At 54.1% G+C, this 15,173-nt stretch overlaps 2 protein-coding genes across 4 annotated transcripts in view; one reads left to right on the top strand and one right to left on the bottom strand.

Annotated features, from left to right (window-relative positions):
- Window positions 1–15,173, bottom strand: part of LOC115647175 (protein brambleberry-like) — a 41,467-nt gene that overhangs the window by 22,992 nt on the left and 3,302 nt on the right. The window contains exons 1-3 of one of the 3 annotated variants that reach the window (XM_030553949.1): window positions 5,841–5,922; window positions 1,891–2,160; window positions 495–623 (exon numbers count right to left, since the gene is read on the bottom strand). In XM_030553949.1, coding sequence (XP_030409809.1) covers window positions 495–623; window positions 1,891–2,160; window positions 5,841–5,921 — 480 coding nt within the window. In that variant the 5' untranslated portion in view covers window position 5,922. Of the gene's footprint in view, window positions 1–494; window positions 624–1,890; window positions 2,161–5,458; window positions 5,498–5,840; window positions 5,923–15,173 lie in introns of those variants that run through there. The other 2 variants (XM_030553950.1, XM_030553951.1) reach the window with 2 other exon arrangements.
- PYCR3 (pyrroline-5-carboxylate reductase 3) lies at window positions 5,116–13,931 on the top strand. Its single transcript, XM_030553956.1, has 6 exons — window positions 5,116–5,224; window positions 5,972–6,036; window positions 6,499–6,678; window positions 8,035–8,247; window positions 8,910–9,002; window positions 10,713–13,931. Exons 1-6 carry the CDS (start codon window positions 5,140–5,142, stop codon window positions 10,893–10,895), a joined length of 819 nt encoding a protein of 272 aa, XP_030409816.1. The 5' UTR covers window positions 5,116–5,139; the 3' UTR covers window positions 10,896–13,931.

Raw genomic sequence — 15,173 nt, 5'->3', positions numbered from 1 at the left:
GGGCCACCAAATGAAATTAATGGGCAGCAGGTATAAAACAAATAAAAGGAAGTTCTTCTTCACACAGCGCACAGTCAACTTGTGGAACTCCTTGCCTGAGGAGGTTGTAAAGGCTGGGACTATAACAAATGTTTAAAAGGGAACTGGATAAATTCCTGGTGGCTAAATCCATAAATGGCTATTAGCCAGGAAGGCTAAAGAATGGTGTCCCTAGCCTCTGTTCATCAGAGGATGGAGATGGATGGCAGGAGAGAGATCACTTGATCATTGCCTGTTAGGTTCACTCCCCCTGGGGCACCTGGCATTGGCCACTGTCAGTAGACAGATACTGGGCTACATGGACCTTTGGTCTGACCCGGTACGGCCATTCTTATGTTCTTCCTTCACTCCCCAGGCCCGTGTGAGGAGAATCTCAGGGTGCCTGAACTGGCTGCAGCCCTCTCCCCAGCCAGCATGGGAGGACGTGAATTCAGAGCTGCCCCTCGCCGTCTTACCATGTCGGCAGTGCAGGGATAGGTCCTGCGCCCCTCCACGCTTGCTTGGCAGTTGAACAGGGACACCCCCAGCTTGGCCAGTTCCTCTTCTGTCAGGTCCGTACAGGAGGAGTGGAGCTGGGCAATAACCTGCCGGCAGCAATGCAGAGGGGAAGGAGTGCGTTAGGGCTTGTGGTTTCAGTAAGTTGGTGCCTCCCACACCCCCAGCCTCTCCCAGGTGCATGAGAAGGTAACGCCTCATTTGGAGGCCACATGTGGCCTCTGCCCCTAGACTTGCATTTTAAATCCTCACCTGCTGCCCCACGATAGGAGAATCATTAATGCTGGGCAGTGACTCAATGAGGAGAGCTCAGTTCCTGGGGTTCGCCTTCCCCCCCCACTGCTATCCTCCATGCCCTCCTCACACAGCCCCTCTAGGCACCCCAATAACACAAGGGGAGCCCCTCCTCACACAGCCCCTCCCAGTGAAAGCACAGTCAAGCCAGCTGGTGCCCTTCTGCCTCTGCTCCCCTGGAGATGTTAACCCAATGCCTCTTCCCTGCTCAGTCCTCTCCTCCCCCGCAACCCTCAGCAGGCAGCTCCTCTCCCACTACCTGAGAGCAGCTGTTTCCCCTCCCACCAGGCCAGCTCCCCTCCCCTCCCACTTCTAGCTGCTCTGCAAATGCAGAAGAGCCTAAAAGCCTTCAGAGAAGCAAACTGACCAAGGAGCCCGCACCATATGCCCCACTGGCACCCTCAAGCCATCAGCAAGGGCTCTGCCCGGGAACAGCTGCAGAGCAGGGGGAGGAAGACGGCATCGTCTTAATATACTTGACAAAAAAATGCGGCTTGTTTCCCTTAGGCCTCCTGGGGGGAGGAGGGATGTGAACATGCAGGGGCTGCGTGGACCCGCTCCAGGGTTGGGGAGCCTTCCAGGGGTAGGAGGTGGCCTGGAAGAACATCTGGAGAGGTTGGGGGACAAAGCGGACAAACAGGGTGACCTGCTTCACCTTCGAGTGCCCCCCACAAGACCCCCTTCACAGGAAACGAGCCAGCTAACGAGGGGCTGGGCAGCTGAGGAGAGCTCCTAGGGACACCAGTGCAATCTGTGGCCATATGGAACAGTGGCACCATCAGCCTGAGCACCGTTGCTTGGTGGTTGTCTCCTTCCCCCGCTCCCTTTCACTGCTGCTCTGTTTAGGGCCTGATCATGCAAACATGAAACAGCTACACACAGGGAACAATCCAACTGAGTGCAATGCACAGCTCCTGCTCATAGGGAAGCCCATGCAGAAGTTTGTGTGCAGGAGCTGGACCTTGGATGGCAAGTGCTTTGGGGCACGGACCATTCCCTCCTCCCTCTCTGTACAGCCCCAGCCCGTTTAGTGACCTCCTGCAACAAAGAGATAAGTGACACCTTGTGGTGACAAGAGTCCAGTGGAGACAGATCCAGGTGCCTGGCCTCAGCCAGGAATCGCTCATCCCCCGTCGTCATCTCAAAGGGAGCGTTAGGGAGACTCCTTGAGTCCGGCGCTGGTGTCCGGGGGATGGAGTCTCTTTCTGGAGCTGCTCCCTGCCTCAGCCAGCCAAAAAATCCAGAAGAGGGAGCGAAAAGGAGGGCGAGGAGGGTAGGCAGGAAGAGAGCCCGGCGGTCCAGGTGCAGCATCTTCTGGCATGGAAGGTGATCCTGCAGGGAGAGAACAGAGAGAGTTTGAACTGAGAGGAGTCTGGGGAGCCCCAGCCATTGAGCAGCAGCTCCACGTCCCAGCCCCCAACATCCCTCATGACTCCCTGATCTCAGAGAGCTCAGCCTGACTCGGTTAGGAGGCCCAGGACAGAGCAATGGTAAGTGGCACGGTAGCGAGCTGCAGGGTGGGGCCCATCCAGGAGCCGGCATGGGACTGGCCCAAACACCTTCCACAAGCTCCAGAAGAGGGGAGTGAACGGCACAGGCCTGATGTTATGTTGACAACCGCTATGCCACTGGTGTGCCGAGGCCACAGCCTGCCACGCCGACAGCACTGTCTCGCTGTTGCCTTGTACTCCCCTGTCTGTACCCTTTGTGATCTCATCTCATGCTTAGATCGGAAGCTCTCTGGGGGCAGGGACATGTCTGTGATTGTGCAGCCCCTAGCACAATGCCATGTCTGGGGTTTCTAGGTGCTACAACAATACAAAGAAATAACAACAGTGATGTTTGTGACACTGAGTTGGGAGGGGCCCAGAGGCTTACGGTTCCTCCCCAATTTCCTCCTGTGTATGTTCTAGAGGGGGCATCTGGGAGAGGAAGATTAATGGTCAGATAGCTAGAACTAACGGAGGATCTGGGGATCATGGAAGCTAACAGCCCCAGCATGCAAAAGTCCCATGTTGATACATGCTGGGATCTAGAGTCTTCACAGGCCACACAACTGCATGCACCTGCCCCGGTCTCTCCATTATACAGAACTTCATGCTTCTAGATGCTGCTGGCAATGTGGCCCTCAGGGAGGTAACAGTCGGGTACAGTCTCCAGATTTTCCTACAGCTGGTTTGAAGCAAAGTGAGCCAGGCTAAGAGCCATGGGTAGCTAGCGACGATGGTGCTGCTGCGTACATGTTATTGGAGCTCTTATTTTACAGACCGGATTGTAACAAGATAACATGATGCTAAAGCCACCCAGGAGCAATGGAGATGGAATTCGGCTCCCAGCTCTTCTCTATCCAAGATATACTTTTAAAGAGAAAACTGCTCCTTCTTGGTAGATTCTGTTCCTCACATAATTCCCTTAATGTTTAACCTTCAAATCCTTTTTGTCCAAGAGCAGCACACTTCTGGAGGCAGCTCCGTGCATTTAAACATTGGTCCCATACAACAAGAGACTTTGGCCAAGATGAAACCAGCCAAGGCAATCGTATCAGAGAGGCCCTCCCCCCCGAGTAAGGAACAAAGCTCGAAGTATCAAGTTGTGACATCTACAGAAAGACATGTTAGGAAAGGATCAGACATATCAATATGCAGGTGAACCAGACGATATTAGCAGCAAAGAGTCCTGTGGCACCTTATAGACTAACAGACGTATTGGAGCATGAGCTTTTGTGGGTGAATACATAACATGCATCCGACGAAGTGGATATTCACCCACGAAGGCTCATGCTCCAATACGTCTGTTAGTCTATAAGGTGCCACAGGACTCTGCTGTTACGGATCCAGACTAACACGGCTACCCCTCTGACAGATGAAATTAACGTGCCTGTTGAAGTAGCTAATTATTTTCTAACTCCAATCTCTGTCGGTTTCACATCCTTTCATTTCAGAATTTACCATGTTGGCAGATTGTACATTGTAGTTCAAGGGATTCTGCTGTCTAAGAAACTCAAAGCACATCCAAGATCAGTGGATTTATCCTCGCAACCCACCTAAGATGACTGAAGTACTAGCCACATTTCCCAGAGAGGGAAACAGAGGCCATTCAGACTCAGAACAGAACCCAGGCGTCCTAACTCCCAGGCCCCAGCTTTAGCTGCTAGATGTGGTATCTCGGAGGTCTTTGAACAGCGATGTTAGAGAACTTTTAAAAAAAGTGTCAGAGTGGTAGCCATGTTAGTCTGGATTTGTAAAAGCAGCAAAGTGTCCTGTGGCACCTTATAGATTGACAGACATTTTGGAGCATGAGCTTTTGTGGGTGAATATGCATCCGACAAAGTGGGTATTCACCCACAAAAGCTCATGCTCCAAAATGTCTGTTAGTCTCTAAGGTGCCATAGGACTCTCTGCTGCTTTTAAAAAAAGGCCGGTAGTGGAATGAAGCTGATCATTTGATTCAGAAACCGTGACCCCAGCCACTCCAGGCCACAGCCCTGGCTGTCTATTCCCAGCCTGAGCCAGTCGCTGCAGGACCAGGGCACTCAGCGCAGAGCGGGCACAAGGCAGCAGGGCCAGGGGATTGCAGCAGGGCTCTCTGGGTGCTAGTGTGTGCCTGGGAGCAGGGGTGGGCTAGACACGGAAGGGCCCATTACCATCATTCAGACTGGCCTCCTGCCTAGCATGGCCCAGAGGGTCCCACGCGGCATTTCAGTGCCCAGCCCACACCTGGTGGCGGAGCTCGCGCTGAACTACTCAGCTGCCCAGCTCCGAGGTACAGACTCCACGCCGAGGGGGGGTCTGCCCCCCCCAACCCCCCACCCCAGGATGGGGAGAACGACACCACCCTGTGGGGAGCGCTCGGAGAGCCGGGGGGTGCAAAGCTACTAACCAGCCAGGGAGCAATGGGGGCGGGTCTGCCCCCCCCCAGCCCCCACCCCAGGGTGGGGAGAAGGACACCGCCCTGGGGGGAGCGCTCGGAGAGCCGGGGGGTGCAAAGCTACTAACCAGCCAGGGAGCAATGGGGGCGGGTCTGCCTCCCCCCGGGGAGGAGCCCCCCCGTTAGCATGTGCGCCCCCCCCAGTGCTACCAACGTGGGAGGAGTGCGCGGGCCCCGCCCCCATCGGGACCCCACGTGGGCCAGCCGCGGCACTCACCTGACACCGCCCCCTAGAGAAGCAACTTTTACGCTTCCCGCGACCCATTTGAGAGCGGCGCCCGATGACATCACACCCGGCGCAGCCAATCGCGCGGCGAGGGGCGGGGCGGGGCCGCGCGGCGTGGGGAGCGAGCGCGGAGCCCCGCCCCACGTGGCTGAGCGGGGATGGAGGCGCGCGAGGAGCTGCGGGTCGGGTTCGTGGGGGCCGGGCGCATGGCCCAAGGGCTGGCGCAGGGCGTGGTGCGCGCAGGTAGGGCCCCCCCGCCGCCCCACGGGCTGTCCCGTGGAACCGCCTGCCTCGCCCCAGAGGTGGCTGCATTTCCGCAGTGGGTCCCCCTATAGCCACGGCACGTTGGTGCGCAGTGATGGAGCCGCGTGTGACCAGCTGCCGTGCCCCGCGCCGGAGTTCCGGAGCCTGAGCCCCGTGCCCGCCGCGGCTACGTCCCTCGCTGGGCCCCTGCTGCACCCCTCATCCCAGACGCACCTGCATGTCCTTCCTGTGCAGAGGATTCCGGGATGCCATGCCCAGCATCCGCACCCCTACGAGGGGCATCTCTGCTCAGATCCAGTGACGAATGACGCTGGGATCTGATTCCTAGGAAGTGAAGGCCGCATAGAGCTGCCTGGTTCTTCCCATGATGCTTGCAGACGTTCCAGGTCTGCTGACACCATTGCCCTCGTAGGTAAAAGTAAGTTCCCTGCAATCACCTGGCATCGCTGCCCACAGAGCACACGGCCCTGTTTGCCCACGCTTGGCAAGCTCCTCCAGCAGCAATTAGCCTCTTCTCCTGCCTGTTAGCATTTCACAGCCCTTGGGAATCTCACACTTGCTGGTGAGGGGGGGAACCCTTGGGCTGGGTTCTTACCGCAGCTCGGTCTGGATGACAGTTCCAAGGTTCAGCTGTGTTTGTCTTGGTCTCTTGTCTGTGTGTGAGGCAACGCAGCATTGTCTTGATGCATTTTAACGCAGCTGATTCCCTCTGCTCTGTGTTTTAAGGAAAAGTCAAAGCTGCTAACATCTTGGCCAGCGCGCCGTCCGACAGGAACTTGGGTGCCTTCCAGGTGAGCGAGGGCAGGCTGCGTGGGAAAGGTTGAGTCTCTCTTCCATGAGACTGGAAGAGCTAATAGTGTCTAGATGTCTGGAAACAGGAGGCAAACGCAGTAGCGGTGCTCGATGCCGCTTTGTTGTTATCCCATCAGATCCTGCAAGCTACTAAATTCCTGTGAGGAACATCTAGGTGCCCTGGGAAATGGTGCTAGTGAATTAGCTGGGGGGGGCTTCCCTCTGGGTCAATACTCAGCCCAGTATCCCAGCCTTGCAGTTTAAAGTGCATGCCAGTAGTGGATGGAATGATCCTCAGATGGCCCTTCCCCCACCTCACAGGGCTGAGTTTTAACCTTGCAAACGTGTTAAGAGCAGGCGGGTGCTGAGTGCTGCTGTTGTACGGTGAATTCCAGCCTGTCCTGCTCTGCTGGCCTTTCCTCTCCAAGCCTTTAACCATGTCCCATCTCCTTGGGTGGCAGGATTTGGGCTGCAGGACGACACACTGCAACAGCGAGGTGCTGCAGCACTGTACTCTGGTCTTCCTAACCACCAAGCCTCACCTGCTTCCTGAAGTCCTGCAGCAGATTGCTCCTGCAGTTACCCGGGACCACATTATCGTATCGGTGGCTGCTGGAGTCACTCTGCAGACACTGCAACAGGTGAGTGTCTGATGGTCCCTCTTGGCCCTCCCACTCCCCATTAAGCTGTGGGGCAGCTGGCTGGGTGAGTGTCTGAGGCATGCACATGTGTGTGAACGGTTTATATTTGCTTTTATACAATGGCCTGGATAAGAGAGAGAATGCCTGTAGGTAAAGAGCCCTGCAGATCCACGCAGCTCTCCAGTGAGTCCGGTGTGTATACAGCCAGGGCCAGATCAAGGCTTCCCCCCCATGTGCCATAGATATGTCCCCCTACATGGAATGGGTGTGGGGACAGGGGAGGGAGTTGCAGGGGACATCCATCTCAGAGAGGCAGGGGGTAGGAAGGGATGTCCCAGTACTTACACCTGGCCTGCTGGGGTGGAACGCCAGGCCTGCTGTACTCTTCCCCTTCTGCCACGCATGGAGTATTGTTCTGGGAAGGGCGGTGCTTGCTACTTCCAGGTGTAATCCAGTCCATTGAGGTGTATGAGCAGTTCAGAGCTATTGTCCCAGGTTCTCTGCAGACTCAGGCAGCCATCCCTGTACCTGTTATGCCCAGGTAATGAGTCAAGAGAGCTAGAGACTTTTATTTTTTTTAAGTAAAAGCTGAAAACGTGCTGTAATCCCGTGATTCCGGGAGCTGGGGCCTAGGGCATGGGCCTGTCATGCCTGTGCCTTAATCCAGCCCTGCCAGGTTGCCATGTCCTAGCTGCCAGCAAGCAGGTCAGTTTATGCCAGTCTCAGCAGAGGAGCCATAGCATAGGCATACATGGGCCTGCAGCGTAATCCCTGGTGGTTTTGTGTTTCTTGTCATCAGTCAGCTGCTTTCTGTTTAGTCCTGCTTCTGGACTGTTGCCTTTCTGTACGCATCTGAAGAGATTGAATCCAGCAGGGGATGCTGACCTGACACACACACACCACCCCGGCTAGGCTCCGCAAACCCTCCTTCCTAAGTTGCTGTCAATAGTTTTTCCCCACCCACCTCCACTCCTCCCTGTACTTTGTAAAATTATTGTCACAGATTGAGTATTATGCCCTGTGCCCTTCTATCTTGACCTGCAGCCCCCCGTTATCCCAGTCCTGGACAACCCCCCCCCCACGCACACACAGCTTTGCCGATGCCCCTCAATCCTAACCTTCAGCCCCTCGGCTATCTCAGCCCAGGCTTCCCCTGGCAATCATGCTGAGCTCCTGAGCTGCCTGGTGGGTTGCCATGTGGACGCACTGCAAGGGCTGGGTTAAGCCTGCCATGTCCTCTGTGACGAAAGGCACATACTGCGCCCTGCGTTGAGACCCCTTGGCTGTCTCCCAGCCCCTGTCCCCACCAGCCGCAGTGTTCTCCTGGTTTAGTGTCACGGCCGTCTCTCCCTGCAGCTTCTCCCTGCTGGGACCAAGGTGCTGCGGGTTGTGCCCAACCTGCCCTGCGTGGTGCAGGAGGGGGCAGTGGTGTTTGCCCGGGGGAGCTGTGCTGGGGAGCAGGAGGCCACCCTGCTGAAGAGCCTGCTGTCCGCCTGCGGGCTGTGTGAAGAAACGCCTGAGTCCTACATGGATATCCATACGGGCCTGAGTGGCAGCGGCGTAGCCTACGTAAGTGCCCTTGCGCTGGCCCAGCGTCTCTTAATGCTGCCCTCCAACCGCAGGTATTTCTCAGTTAATCATCTGCCAGCCCTGCCAGGGCAGGGTTGTTCCCTCCACCCTGGCCTTTCTGCACCTGAATACAGCGACTCCCAAGCCTTGCTCTGGATTATCAGTCCTGACACTTGAGGCTTCTCTGAGGGGCACCCTGGGCTCCCCTCTCTCCCTGAACGACGAATCCCTGGTGCCGCCCGTCACCTGCTGGGCTGTGTATGCTCATGGCCACGATAGACCTGCGGCTGCCTCTAAACCATGTGATCTTAGAGTGGGGCAGCCTGTGCCCCTGGTGGGCTAGTCAGCAAACAGGGATCTGGGGCTGCTACAGCTGAGCTCTTAGTCTAGTAACTGCTGCCATTGCCCATAGAGGCTTAGGAATCAGAGGTCTAATGGAGTCCAGTTGGAGACCTCAGTCCCTGACCTGTAACTTGCTTCTAGCTTCATGGGCATCTGATTCCTGCCAGGATCAGGATGGTGGCCAGCAGCTTTTGGAAGGCTCTGCTGGCTCAGCACTGCCAGGCTGGCTCCTGTCCTGGGATGCCTCCATGTCCTGTCCTCCAGAAGCAACAGCCGTGAGATCTAGCAGTTCCCTGAATGTCCGCCTTTCCCTGCGCCAGGTTTACTTGTTTGCTGAAGCCCTGGCGGAAGGTGCTGTGAAGATGGGCATGCCCAGTGCCTTGGCCAATAAAATTGCAGCCCAGACACTGCTGGTAAGTTTGGACTTTGCTCTCTGTCTTCAGATTCCCCCGCTTAACCCAGTCCTGCCCCCTCCATCAGCCCCCAATGCACCTTTCTTCTGACCTGCAGTTCCCCTGTCTATTCCAGTCCTGGGTTCCCCAATGCAACCTGCAGCACCCTCTGCTATGCCCATACAGCAAGTGCCCAGGAAAAGCTCTCAGTCTTAGGGAAAACTCCTGTATCACCCCTTTGCCTTGCGGCTCTATCTGCCTTTCCAGTAATTCCTTAGCTGTCGCTGTCTTACCACACCTTGGTTCCTAACCCCTTAGCTTCTCTGACGGACTCTGCCATTTGAGCTGAGCGGTGATCAGCCAAGTATGTATGGGCTCCTCTGGGACCCGTAGGGACCTTGCTGCTAAAGAATCCTGAGTTCCACCACTTGCAGTCGGTCCAAAAGATTCCTGGGGACTCATCCAGGACATGATGGGACTGAACTGGAAGAAGCAAAGCCTCTTTGCATGTCCTAGCACGGCCACCAGAGGGAGGAGGTGGCTGCAGCTAAACCGGACAAACCTAGGAAGAGTCAGTAACTGCCCCAAAGTCCTTTCAGTTAGCGAAACCAAAACCATGTGAACAGAGGGAGAGCAGGATACAGGCTAGAGGTAGGGACTGGGGAAGGGGGCACCTGGGGCCAGCTGCCCCTTAATCTGTGGATTACCAGCTGGCCAATTTCTTGCAGCCATCACAGATTCCGAGGCCAGAAGGGACCACTGTGATTATCTAGCCTGACCTTGTGTTTAACACAGGCCAGAGACCTGCCCTCAAATCATTCCTAGAGCAGAGTGGTTAGAAAACAGCCAATCTGGATTTTAAAATTACCAGTGAGGGACCTTTGAGGTAAATTGTTCCAATGGCCAATTACCTTCACTTTTAAAAATTGTGTCTTATTTCTAGTCTGAATTTGTCTGGCTTTAACTTCCAGCCATTGGATGGTGTTAGACTTTCCTCTGATGGACTGATGAGCCCATTATCAAATATTTGTAAAAGCAGCAAAGAATCCTGTGGCACCTTATAGACTAACAGACGTTTTGGAGCATGAGCTTTCGTGGGTGAATACCCACTTCTTCAGATGCATGTATCATGCAGCATCTGAAGAAGTGGGTATTCACCCACGAAAGCTCATGCTCCAAAACGTCTGTTAGTCTATAAGGTGCCACAGGATTCTTTTCTGCTTTTACAGATCCAGACTAACACGGCTACCCCTCTGATATCAAATATTTGTTTCCCATGTAGGTACTTATAGACTGTGATCAAGTTATCCCTTAACTTGCTCTTCATTAAGCTAAATACACCAAGCTCCGTGAGTCTATCCTTGTAAAGCAGGTTTTCTACCCCTTGGAGGAAGCAGGTCATGAATTTACAATGGGGTACATTAGCTGACGAGAGTTTGAGCTGGTTCCCCTGAACTCTTGTGTTAATGGCATTCACACCATGTATAGCAATGGCAGGCAGTGCCGTCTAGCAATCAGAGCAAGATGCCCAGGTTGGGAGACATGGGTTCTGTTCCCAAAGGCCACAGAGTGAGCCGATGGGAGAGTGAGGAAGTCATGTCTCTTCCTGGGAAGGACCAGCATGGTCTCCCTACCCCAGCTCCCCAAATCAGAGAGCAGGAACACGTACAAGATGCTACGGCACAGCCCCCCACCCACCTTGCTCTCCTCTGAGCCTGCCTCCTCTTGCAGGGAGCAGCAAAGATGATCCTGGAGACAGGGGAGCACCCGGCCAAGCTGCGCAACGACGTCTGCACGCCTGGTGGCACCACCATCCACGCCTTGCACGAGCTGGAGAAGGGGGCACTGCGGGCCACCATCATGAACGCCGTGGAGGCTGCGACCACGCGGGCTCATGAGCTGGGCGAGAGATAGGGGCCCAACCGGGTGGGGTGTTCTGGGGAGCCTGGCCTGTCTGAGCCACATGCAAATCTCCGTTCTGTAATGGAAGGAAGTTTCCCAGGTTGTCCAGTCGATGTAGATCCCATTCTTCCCCCCCCCCAGGTGCCTCTCTTCCTGCCTGAGGGATTCCCAGCTCCAGGTCACCAGTGATCTCCTCTAGCCCCAGTCCATCCCCATGGGGCATGGCTTCCCCACATGTAAGGCAGGGTCACCTCGTGTTCCTGGCAGTCCCCCGACCTGCCTTGGCCCAGCCCTGCCTCGGCTGTGGGGACTTCACGCTCGTATCCATTGCGTACGCGTTGGCTGCTCTCTCCGGACAGTGGGTCCCTAATAAATGATGGCAACAGCAGGACATGGGAGCAGCTGGCCCAGACTCCTGGCTTCTTCTGCTCTCCTTTGTTTAGAGACGGTGCTCATCCTCCGAAGGCAGTCTTGGCACCAGGCTTGCTGTCTGCATCTGCAATGATCACATGGCTGTCAGGGAAACAGTCCCGACCGGTAAAGTGCAGCCTTCCCATCTGCCGCCTGGTGACGGTCCAGCCAGTGTCTCACCTGCTGGTGGGTCTGGTCTGGTGGCGGGTGATGTGAGCAGGTCCTGGTTTATAGGATGTTCTTCTGGGGGTGGTGGCTCATGGAGCCTTAATGCAGCCTGCAGCTTCCCTCCCCCTTTAGCAGGGAGGTGCAAGTCCCCAGGTCCCAACAGCCCGTGCTCCCTCTGAGTGCCTGGGTGAGGGGGGAGTTCCCTGTATTCCTGAGTTTTCACTGCTGGGTGGGCAGGAAATAGGTAGCAGCAGAGGCCTGGAAGAGACCATAAGCTCCAGCTGCCTGTTAGCAGCTGCACCGGCAGTCCTAGGAGAGCCCCAGTTGGCATGTGGCATAGGAAGCCATGTGTGCCAGCAGCGGGTGGTGAAATAGAGGTGTCCTGTGCCCTCCAAAGGTCTGTTGATCTCTTGGCTCCTCTGCTAATTAAAGGGTTAATGGTGACATCATCATCATCATCACCACCTGCTCTAGTCCATGCAAGCTGGCCCCTGCCCTGGGGGCAAGCAGTGGTCAGCAAAGTTAGGGCTGGTCTCAGGCTTGTGCGTTGCAAGCAGAGAAGAAGCTGGTCCATGGCTGTAGGTTGCGTTAACCCTCCTCCTCCTGCTGCTGCAGCATTTTCAGGAAGGGGGGTGGGCACAGATTCTCCATGCACAGTAGCTCCTCTACTCTGCTGCAGGGCCAAATCCATCACTACGCAGTGTCCGTGGCTCACTGTCAAATCGAAGTCAGGGAGCCCCCACAGCCCCACCAAATGCTCGGTGAAACCTGGTATGGACAGAATCAGGGAGGGAGGGGTGTAACTGGGTTGTCGGGTAGCTAGAAGGGGGAAAGGGAATTTATCTCCTCCCTCCTTTAGGCAGCGGTGATCGTAGGGTGGGCGAGGGCATCAGAGTTTATCTCCCCATGCCAGCAAACCTTGACGAACAGCTCTGCTGCCCTATTGTCAGCCATGCCATCTACCGACCGTATGTTGTCTGGATGTGTGATAAAATGCTCAGCAGTGAAAGACTTAACGATGGCATGCAGAGGTACCTGTAGGGCTGTGTTCTGGCTGCACAAGACTCCACTCCCAACTATACCTACCTACCTGCTCCCTTGGAGAACGCACCCACATACTTTGTCCATCACAAGCTAATGCATGAAGTGCTTTTCCCTCTGTGGCTCTCAAAGGCTGGGTGGCATGATTGTCCCTATTCTACAGCTGGGGAAACCGAGGCACAGGACAGCAGCGTGATACAAGCCAGCTCGGTATTAGAGCGTAGAGCTCTGATCTCCTGAGTGCTCAGCCTCTCTGTCTCATCTGGCAGCCTTAGACTTGAGGCCTGCCACCCCACCGCTGCCCAGTGAGCTGGTCCCAACTGGGAGCTAACAGCCCCTCTCACATTCATACAGGGGAATCCACCGCAGGGCAGCGAAGATCCTGAACTGTGACCCCCGTTTGCTCTGGTCTGGGGGGGCAGGTAATGCCAGCTCTAAGCCGAGTGGTGAGCTGCAAACAGAAGCAGACAGTGCCTTTGCCCTCGGCAATCTCTGACTGGTTGCACTCCTAGCCCCTTGGTGCATGCCTCAGGGTCAGGGCCAGCTATGACCCCAGCACAACGCATGGCCCAGGGGAAGAGGGTGTGCTCTGTGTGCCCCTTCTCCAAATGGCTCTGAAATGTGTTTCCTGCCCGGCTTTCCCCCACTGCTCCTGCCGGGATCTGTTAGCCATGCTCACAGTCCTGAGACTCCAACTACGTAATGCACCTTGGCAGGTGGCATCATGCAATATTCATATGGCTTTGGAGGATGACACAGATATGGACCGGGCCTCCATTTAGGGACTTGAACAGATGTCCCTGCAAGGCCAATTCCCATCTCCTGTGCCACCTCCCACTCTGTTGGCTCATTCTCAGCCATGCAGCGTCTCTCTGCTCCACCCCCGTTTGCAGCCCTTCAGGGCTGTGCCGGCTGCTCCGGTGCAGGACCCTGTTTGGCTTCAGGTTGAAATAATGAGTGGAGTGAGGGAAAGAAATAAAGGCTACAGGAGGTAGGGTGCAGAGAAGAGCAGCACGGATGTTGTGGGGCTGGAGGGACTGGCTCAGGAGGAGAGAGGGGAGCTGTATAGGGCAGTATCCAAAGCCCACTGAAGTCAATAGGAATCTTTCCATTGGCTTTAGTGAGCTTTGGATCGGGCCATCGAGGGGGGGAATTGCAGGGAGCCTGATTTTTTGGGGGATGGGAGGAGCAATTCCTCCAGAGTAAGAACAACACTTGACAGGATGAGGATCTGTCCCCCTCCATCCATCCCCCCCCATCCCATGAGATTGCACCTGGAGCGGGTCAGGAATTGTAAGGTTTTCATCTTTGTTTACATTTTTCTACAAATATGTTCAGGTTTTCATTGAAAAATGGGGTCATTTGAGGATATTGTCTGATCTCCCGCCCACCCCCCCCCCCACCAAATAAAAACCTAGTTGAAAACAAGTATTTCCTGCTGAAATTTATTTTATGAAAAGGTCATTTTCTGTTTAAGCCAACACCCCACCCCTGTATCTTATAAATGAAAACTATTGATCAGCGCTGGCTGGCTGCTTTTCAGAAGCAAGGGTGAGTGGTGAATGGGCTGTGGAGCTGAAGTCAGAGGGACATGTGCATGGCAGTATTTGATAGTCTGCTGTCTTTGCTGTGTGGTTAACGGGGGTGTCAGGCTAACGAGGTGCCTGTATCATGGTATTAATAAGGAGGTTTGGAAGGGTTTGATTTTTATCTGTAAATATCTTTAATTGTCAATTTCACCAAACACGTTTCTGTCCATTATCAAAATTTACTGACAGGCAAAGTAAAAAAAAAAAATTCTGCCTGAGAATTTATTTGAATCTGAGTTAAGGACAGGTTTCAGAGTAGCAGCCCTGTCAGTCTGTATCCGCAAAAAGAACAGGAGTACTTGTGGCACCTTAGAAACTAACAAATGTATTTGAACATAAGCTTTTGTGGGCTACAGCCCACTTCTTCGGATGCATAGAATGGAACATATATTGAGGACATATATAGACACATACAGAGAACATGAAAAGGTGGGAGTTCATGTTCTCTGTATGTGTCTATATATCTTACTATATGTCCCATTCTATGCATCTGATGAAGTGGGCTGTAGCCCATGAAAGCTTATGGTCAAATAAATTTGTTACTCTCTGAGTTAAGGATATTTACTTCGTATATTTTAACATGTGATGTTCACAAAATGGGTTTTAACAGTTAGCAGATCTCGCTTTTTGAAGCTCAACATCTATGGTCATTAAATATTTATTGTCTGAAACTTGCCCCCCACTGATTTCCCACAAATGTGAAAATTTGAATAGATAAAAATTAGGGGAAAAATGCTTAAAAAACTAAACATTGATATGACCCATTGAAATTGTAAAAAACCCAGAATGCTTGAATTCTGCCAAGCTTTAGTTGTAAGGCACTCAATCACTGGGGTTGCTAGGTTCTAGGCGCCAGCATTATTTTCTTTGACCCTTGGGGAAAAGTCTTAATTTTTTGTCTTTAAAACTAAAGTCAAAAGCTTCACACACACACACCCAATTAAAAACTCACACTGACTATTTGAGGAAAGGAGGAAGGATGGTGCATGAAGTGCTAGGCTGGGACTTGAGAGAGATCTGGGTTCAATCCTTTGCTCTGCCATAGCCTCCCTATATAATCCAGGGCAAATCTTCTGCTCCA

Source organism: Gopherus evgoodei, chromosome 2 (genome assembly GCF_007399415.2).
Source record: "Gopherus evgoodei ecotype Sinaloan lineage chromosome 2, rGopEvg1_v1.p, whole genome shotgun sequence".
NCBI lineage: Eukaryota > Metazoa > Chordata > Testudines > Testudinidae > Gopherus > Gopherus evgoodei.
Note: the sequence above shows the minus strand (reverse complement) of the source record. Positions and strands in the feature narration are given on the sequence as shown.

What these genes read in the sequence shown, in the direction of transcription:
- PYCR3 (XM_030553956.1), top strand. Translation starts at nt 5,140, where the DNA reads ATGGAGGCGCGCGAGGAGCTGCGGGTCGGGTTCGTGGGGGCCGGGCGC. An exon ending in GTGGCAGCGGCGTAGCCTAC is followed by an intron (nt 8,248 to 8,909) that starts GTAAGTGCCCTT and finishes TCCCTGCGCCAG; the next exon opens with GTTTACTTGTTTGCTGAAGC. An exon ending in TTGCAGCCCAGACACTGCTG is followed by an intron (nt 9,003 to 10,712) that starts GTAAGTTTGGAC and finishes CTCCTCTTGCAG; the next exon opens with GGAGCAGCAAAGATGATCCT.